This window comes from Metarhizium brunneum, chromosome 1 (genome assembly GCF_013426205.1).
Source record: "Metarhizium brunneum chromosome 1, complete sequence".
NCBI lineage: Eukaryota > Fungi > Ascomycota > Sordariomycetes > Hypocreales > Clavicipitaceae > Metarhizium > Metarhizium brunneum.
The window spans coordinates 5,898,480-5,906,487 of NC_089422.1; the positions used below are offsets into that span (position 1 = coordinate 5,898,480).

The window sequence follows — 8,008 nt, forward strand, 5'->3', positions numbered from 1 at the left end:
AAACCACAGTCACAACCTCATCAACCAAGGCAGAACTGCTAGCGTTTACTCACACTGCCAAGGAGGTAATTGCCACGTAACGTCTGTGTTAACAGATTGATCTTTAACTAGACCATCCACTATAAGAAGATCTTTTACCGATAAAAACAACTCGAACTGAACTAAATGTTGTGTTGAACAACGATTTATCCATGCCCAGAGCGAATGATTCACACCCAAAAGACGACAGGAATTCGTTCCAATGCTAGCACGCCCCTCCATGAACGACTTCGGACCTTATTTCCAGCATTTTGGCCAGGTTAAACCACCGAACCACAATAGTAATTGAGTATGACCAATTGGGAAGTCGATAAAGTCGCCTGTAACCTCACTACTGTCCAGATGCTTGCTTCAAAGTTTCAAATTATTCAACAGGGAAGAAGATGGGCTCATCCTTGTTCGAAGACTTATATGCGCACATAAAATGTTGCTATGCTCGATATACCTATTAGGAGAATTGGTACGAGTTTCTGAACTGTGGAAACTTACTGCGTTCCTGAAACCAGATTCTATACGGCAGTACTTGCACTACGATTGTACACGTTATTAGTAACTTCTATGCTCCGTGTTCGTATATAATTTGTACTCACACCGCCCTTTTTCTCACAGAGAGGACTAAGGCCGTCATGGGACTGTGGTGAAATGGTTGAATTAGTAAGCCGACGACAGCCTGAGCGCTTGGCACGTGACGTAGAATCTCTTACCTTCTCTTCTATTCCCTGTAACCCATCGTTAAATCAGCACACGACTAGAGTTGGTACAGGAGACAGCCTGGCGAGCACATACAATGGATACAAATCCAATTTCACAGTTAATCCTATTCTTTTAAACTGTATTAGCTACTAGAAATCTTGGCCAAGGGGTTCGTGCACTCAGCTACATTTTCTTCTTCGTCGTCGCAAATAATGTTTCGGCCACGAAATTCTTCCAAAACTCGTTGCTGGGTCTATTAGATACCAAATCAGCTTTCTATCAATGCATTTGTCTGTTTTTCAATAACGTGACAGCAGAATCTGCGTACTATTACCCTATCACCGACCCATTCCTCCGCTGTTAGAACCCTCTGCGGTGCTGCGAAAGCCAGACCGGCGAAAGTCGCAAGTATAAGTTCAATATGCTTCATTGTAGTCAGATATGTTAAGGAACGAACAAAAGTCTATTTGGAATAATCAATCTGGAAGGTGCTTAAATTTTAGTCCCGAGCTTGGTATATTATCGCCTTCGGACCCGACCTTTATATACAACAAACATTTCTGACTAGTTACTACATATTATCTAATCAACTCGTCTGAGCCAGTTAGTTACCGAGGCTGACAGAAATTTGGTACAAATTTATGCATTAGACGATACACGTCATCTATTATGCATTATCATGCCAGGAATGGAGCTGGCTGAGGCTAGGCGAAGTCCATGACTAATGCGCTCTTTAACTGTATTGCCAAGTAAAATATAAAATATATTCTTCATGCAATATCCGCTGCGGATCCTAAAATAAGACGGATATAACTGTTTACGTCTAATATTACTATTAGCTGGCGGCCAACGCTCGGGGTGTATATATCGATTCCTGGCAGCTCGTTTTGAAACTTGCCAGACCTTACTTGTGTCACGCCTCCACTTTTCAGGACTAGACGGTAACAAGGGCTTAGGTTTGGAGCAACATAACTCAATTTATCTAATAACAGTCTTTGGTATTAAAGGTCCTTAGATTTCCTTAAGGCCTTAAAAGTTAAAAATATTTTTAAATACAAGAAGTTAGTAAGGGCCTTCTGCCTTAATCCCGTGACTGCAGCTCTTGTGTAACTAATACTATTTTCGTGTGATATCCCTCGCGAGCATAAGTCGTAGATAGAGTGTAAGTGCAATTTTGAGCTTTTAATAGTTAGTTATAACTAGTTAGCTACTTCAACACATTAAGTGCATGTACTTAACCGTAGAAGTATAAAAGCTTTTACATCGTATAACCATGTATAATTGCACTTGCGCTCTAGACGACTCCACCGCGACATGGATTGTCACAAATATTGCATGATATTTGATGAGCCACGTGAAACAACATGTTACCGCGATAGCCAGAAGGCTGCTACACGAATCATTCGTGTTCTTCTCGGTTTTTTAGCTTTTTAGGCCCCCCCTAGACCTGGGCGGCAGATGATTCATGGCCTCACTACTCCGTGCAGTAAACGAGTAATAAGCCTTGTCAATATACCCCTGCTACTTTGAGACGCATTTGCATTTATTGCTGGATATGCAACGTTTATCTTGTAAGTTATGGCTTTGCATGAAATTCAAATGCATTAGCGAATCTAGCGAATTACTGCAAAACCCCTTATGGAGTACTATAATAACATCGTAATCTCTACCGTATAAATGAGTATGAATCGCGTAGATTCATGCTACAAGGCAACTTGCTAAGGACCCATGTAGGCAGTGGAGTTTGTTACTACCACCTAGGCAGTAATACTTACGTGTTCTTGACAGAGGCAGCATTGTGCTTGAATGAGCGACCTGATCTTGACAGAGTTTGTAGTTGGGGCTGTTTCGTTTATGCGTTATACTTGTGGCTATTCAATGCAGATAACGGTCAGAAATACGGCGGCACAAAATCACGGAGAGTTTTATCTTCAAATGTAATTAAGTTGATTATTCTTGTTATTCTCTTTCGAAGAGAACTGACGAAGAAGCTGGTTTATCGCCCTGTAAGGAGAGGTCCGAAACCCACATGCAGCCCGCATCTCCAGAGAGGCTACAGCAAACTCCTGCAGCGAGGTAGCTTCCGGGCTCTAGCTCCTTCCCCTCCGGTGCAACCAACAGCACATTCAATCGCCTCATATCCTAATGCCTCTGCTGTCTAAAGCAGCACAAATTATCCAGATTACTCTTTCTTAGCTACTAGGTTTCACAAGGGCGGGAAGGACTCGCAAGATGATTCCTCCAAAGCCAGGGCAAGGGCCAAACTGGCCGCTATGCGCAACCATCGCTCACGACGCCGTGCAGGGGACACTATGTCGCTGACTCCCTTAATATCTTAACTTGGCGTTTTTAAAGCTCTTGATGGGCCTAGAGAAAGTATCCAGGTGCAGGAGTCAGGATCTGTTCGATTTCCACAGCCAATCACGGTCACTCGGCTGGATTGGCTAGTGGGGTCTGGTATACATGAGGGCACGTATCGCCAGCAATGTGTCAAGTATTGTTGTAACTTGTACTTATCATCCCACATAGCGGTTCAATACATATAATTGCAACAGGATCAACTACATACAGCCGAGTGGGTTTCCAGAGTGGGGTCAAGTGGGATAAACAAGGAAGGGCACGACGAAGGACAGTTGTCCGAGTCTGATATTAACGTCGAGGACTATTTTAACTTACTACTTTTGCCTGCTCTGCCACAAAGGTACCTTAAGTAATTAAGGGTAAAGTATGATTCTGATCTAGTAAATAAAAATAATAATAATAATAATAATTTCATAAATAAAAGCCCTTACCGCTATCATTTACAGCGGCAGTATTCCACACAGCCAAGGCATGGTCACTATAATCCTGCCTATAAAGCAGGAGGGCGGCTAAGACAATCTTAAAGGTTAACTTAATCGTCGAGGCCACCATGGCGGTACCGGAGTCCAGTGATAATTTTACCTAAAGAATCAGTAGTATTTAACGTATAAGATCTGGTATAAAATAGTAACCTAGATACTTGCGCCTTAACTTATTGTGATAAAGTAATCCTTCGTGAGTTCTGGACAAAGCTTGACAATAATCAAATGCAACTTTGCTTAACACCATGCATGTTAGCTTTGGTTGTATCAGCACGACTGTGACAAGGGCTCAGTAGAGGGCTTGGAGCATTTGCTCAATTCATCTAATAACAGTCTTTGGTATCAAAGGTCCTTGGTTTTCCTCAAGGCCTTGAGGGACCGAAGCCGTCTATTTATACAAGAAGTCGGTGAGGACCTTCTGCCCTAATCCCGTGACCGTAGCCCTTGTGTAACCAACGCCATTTCCGTGTGACAACGACGCTGTTGAACAGCGCCAAGTTTGGCAAGCCGCGTACGCTTGGACCAATAGACTCAGGGGAATGTTGAATACGTGATGATTTCTTTCTTACGGCCATGTTTGGTGTCGTTGATAGACGATGAAAAGAGTGCCTGGTAATTCATGTCTACAGCGGGCGACGTGGGTACGCTCTGGCCATACTTACATGTAACTTATCAATTCATACTACCAGACTTGACAGTACATATGTACTTACTACCAGTTGACCCGTCAGCGACTGAGTGGCTAGCCCACCATGTTCAATGTTGCCAACAAGTCAAACTACATCCCAGCGTAATTAAGGCAAGCGCCGTGCTGTGGGTCCCCGACCGGGTGGGGCCGACCGAAGTCAGCCCCGGCGCTTCGTAAATGGTCCTCCAAAAGCGGCACATGCATCCTATCCTCCAAAAATTGATGCCATGACCTCCACAATTGGAGGCATATTTGCGGTGAACCTGTACTTTTGTCGTCATATCATGTCGAGTCGGACGGAGTGGCAAAATGGTCTAGAACGCACAGAGGACCGACTGGTATGCAAATAAAAGCTGCTTTCTGCCAATGTCGCATCCAGCTTCATGGTTGGGCATGTACAGCTTCTGGATCTGTGCCGAGGTGCTGCTCGATGGGTTTGCCGGCTCGCATCGACCCGTTCAGCATCACGCCGCAGCGGGAACTCGCACCCCATTGACGGCACGGCCTGCAAACGCGGGCAGTGCGGGGACTGCATCGATAACGACGCTCATGTGGTTTCTATGAATGCACCGGCATCTCCTCGTTTCAAAAAAGTACATACATTGGACCGAGTTTAATGGAGGGCTGTGAATAAGCATACGTGTAGGCTTTGGCTGTGGGCACAAGCTCGTCTTATACCAGGCCTTTTCGTTCCGGACTACAACGACCGGTTCTCTAGTATGTTGTATATCAACCCTGGCTCTGGTCAGGTTCGGCGTGTGAATTAGGATCGGATTATTGGCCATCCAATATCCTAGCGTTGGATGATGTGCGCCTTTTTTTGGACCAACCGACGTTCATTTACGCCGCGGTAGTCTGAAACATTCTAGTCCAAGGGCAAAAATGCAATGTCTCCATGGTAGGTGTGAATGTGGCTGGCTGAACCGGCAAAATACTACATAGAGGTGGCATGCCACATGTACTGTGATGGCCGAGGTCCATAGTACACACTCAACATGCTGCCCAGGCCGCAACCCGACGGAAGCTCACTTGGAAATTGCATCATACAGATCAATAGTTCCTGTTCGTTGACTATCGAGCCAATCATACTTTACCTACCCGTGTGAGGCTTGACCGTGAGCTATCAGGTTGCGGGAAAACGCGCCCGATACGAGCGAAATGAGTAAAAAAGAAGCCCGTCAAATATAAATATGGCTTACGTCTCCAGATATTCTCGTACTTTATTCTTGGACACACACGACAACTGATTTCGCACGCCTCATCTTTTGATCTACTTGTCTTTGCTTTTGCAACCAGCTGTCATCATGGCCAACAAGACCTTTGACTATGGTGATCTCAGAATCACCATGACCTCTGGCTATAGATGGGTTTGGGACGACACTGGCAGCGGTGCTCGCCGGAGCGTCTGCTTGTGGACTCCCAACGCCCAAGGGAATCTCTGTCCTGTCGGTGATTACGCCGCACCGGAAGGGTACTGGGAAATCAACGGCCACCGCGCTTCCCTCTTGGTGGGACAAAATCCCAACACGACTCCAAAGAAACCCGCCGTAGCCAGGCCTACCGGCTACACCAAGGTCTGGGGCGACTGGGGCAGCGGCGGGAAGCACGACGGAATCATCTGGCACCCTACTGCCCCGGCAGGATACGTCGCCCTCGGGGACGTTGGCACGTACGGCTACGACACCAAGCCCGATGTGAACAGGATATGGTGTGTCCGCGAAGACCTCGTCGGCTACGGCAAGTTCTTGGCCACCAGCACGTGGGACGACGGCGGTTCGGGCGCAGGTTCAGACTGCTCTCTGTGGGCAGTACAGCCCGGCGACGTCGGCGTTGATGGGGCGGAACGTCTCCCCGTGCTGGCCGATACGTTTGTTGCCCGAAGCAACTACGCACGTCCTGGCGGTGAACAAGCGCGTGTTCTCCTGCTGCCGGTGCCCAAGAAGTACGACGAGTACGATGTTGCCGTGCCCAAGGTTGAGGCTCGTCATATCCCATCGAGAGGCGACCAGATCCAATCTACGGAGCAGTGCAAAGCGACGTTGCCGTTTCACTTCTTCTTTCCGCCAAATCATCAAGATAGCCTGGACAATATTCGTAATCCGTTCTTGACCGTAAGTCGGACCATTGCCTGGTACGTGGAAGGCGTATGGGTCAACGACGGCGAAGGCGACTATTCTCGCCAGCAGAGGATCTTGTATGGTGTCAGCAAGGAGCAGCGTGAGGAGATGACGCACACGGTTGGCGTCGAGATATCCGCCACCTACGGTATCAAATTGTCCAGTGTGTCGGTGACACTCAATTACCAGTTTACGCATACCAGTTCGACGTCCCTCACAGAGTACTCTGAGAGAGAGGTGACCGAGACGATCAATGTGCCCAAGCATAGTGCGAGTGTCTTGTTCACCAAACACGTCTGGATCAAGGTGTATCGCTTGGATAGTCCTGTCGTTTTGCGACAGATAGAGATGACGGCCAATGATGACTTTAGGATGGGCAGTTGCACGCTATAACGTGATGATTGTATCGTATGCGCGGCGCATCAAGGCCACGGCGGGTTGGGCAGTTTGTTCTGGAATTGTGATTCAATGGTTAGCATCAAGTAGTTGAAGAGATGTGCATCTGGTCTTGGCAAGAAGAATACTTGAGTTTTAAAAAGCGTCAATTATGCGACTGGAATCTCGGGTGCCTAAGCCAGCCACTCCATACCTGCAGAAAATTAATCTCCAATCGCCAGAGGGTCGCAGCTCATGTCCATTCCTCGGAGTTTACTCCGCGACCACAATAGCAAATCACTTCTCCCGAAACCGGAGAAGGCCACAGCGCGAAGCTTTGAGCAATCATGCTTGACAACATCTGTGAGGGGTCACACAAGAACCTGACGAAACCGACTTGACTGGCCCTCTCTTCTTGTCAAGAGGTTTCCTATTGCGTCGGAGAGGAGAGGCTGTTGGTGTGTTTGCAGCGACGCCATCGCCGCCACCACACTGCCGTTGGCTTGTTGCCATGACGCATTTCCCAGAACATTCTCTTGCCTACGTGTGGCTATATAAGCTCAAAGACGACTATTGTGAGGTAGGGCTATTCCTTCCTGGTGTAGCTTATATCCGCGATTTAGTTTATCAAATTCCGAGCAGTCTCCTCTTTACAAATCTTAACTAGTTATTGTCAATTACCTACAAGTAAGTTGTGGTGTATCGACTAATTACCACGCTAATATTTCAAATAGACAAAATGAGCGGTATCACTGTAACCAATTATACCGCGATGGAAATCTATGTCAGTATTACTGCAACGGGCGGTGACGCTGGTAAAGGGGGATCCGAGGAGTGGTACACGCTCCATCGTGATGGAGGAAGCACTACATGGAATTACAGAAAGGAGTGGCAAGTAATGAGATTAACTAGGAGCAAGAGCGCTGGAGCACCAGTCGAGACTGTCCTTGCCATACCGGGTGTCCCTATAACTGTCAATTAGGACAAGTGTTTTATCACAATTGCCTAGCTCCAGGATAAATTTGATACAACATTACTATACTGTTTCCTGCATCTGTCCGTGATACCGTGCGATGGCTCGAGAGGACAGAGGCGCATGTCAGCGTGCAAAGAGGCAGGAGGCTCAATGCCTCGCTGGTACTGGGGACCAGAGGCCTGCAATGGACAGTTTGAGTATTCATTCACTTTTACGGTTCGGAGCAGTGACAAAGTGGTTAACGCCTGGGCACCGAAGGCCTGAGCTGTATGCTTAA

At 47.0% G+C, this 8,008-nt stretch overlaps 2 protein-coding genes across 2 annotated transcripts; one reads left to right on the plus strand and one right to left on the minus strand.

The window, feature by feature from the left end:
- Positions 1–403: 403 nt before the first annotated feature.
- G6M90_00g017710 (uncharacterized protein) lies at positions 404–1,162 on the minus strand (the record flags this gene model as incomplete). The annotated part of the gene is made up of 7 exons (XM_066129804.1): positions 404–469; positions 529–567; positions 630–671; positions 744–758; positions 826–861; positions 920–985; positions 1,061–1,162. The coding sequence occupies 7 exons, from the start codon at positions 1,160–1,162 to the stop codon at positions 404–406; spliced, it is 366 nt and encodes a 121-aa protein (XP_065985823.1).
- A 4,405-nt stretch (positions 1,163–5,567) lies between these two features.
- On the plus strand, positions 5,568–6,773 carry G6M90_00g017720 (uncharacterized protein; the record flags this gene model as incomplete). Its single annotated transcript, XM_014693273.1, has 1 exon — positions 5,568–6,773. One exon carries the CDS (start codon positions 5,568–5,570, stop codon positions 6,771–6,773), a length of 1,206 nt encoding a protein of 401 aa, XP_014548759.1.
- Between the last annotated feature and the right edge of the window lie 1,235 nt (positions 6,774–8,008).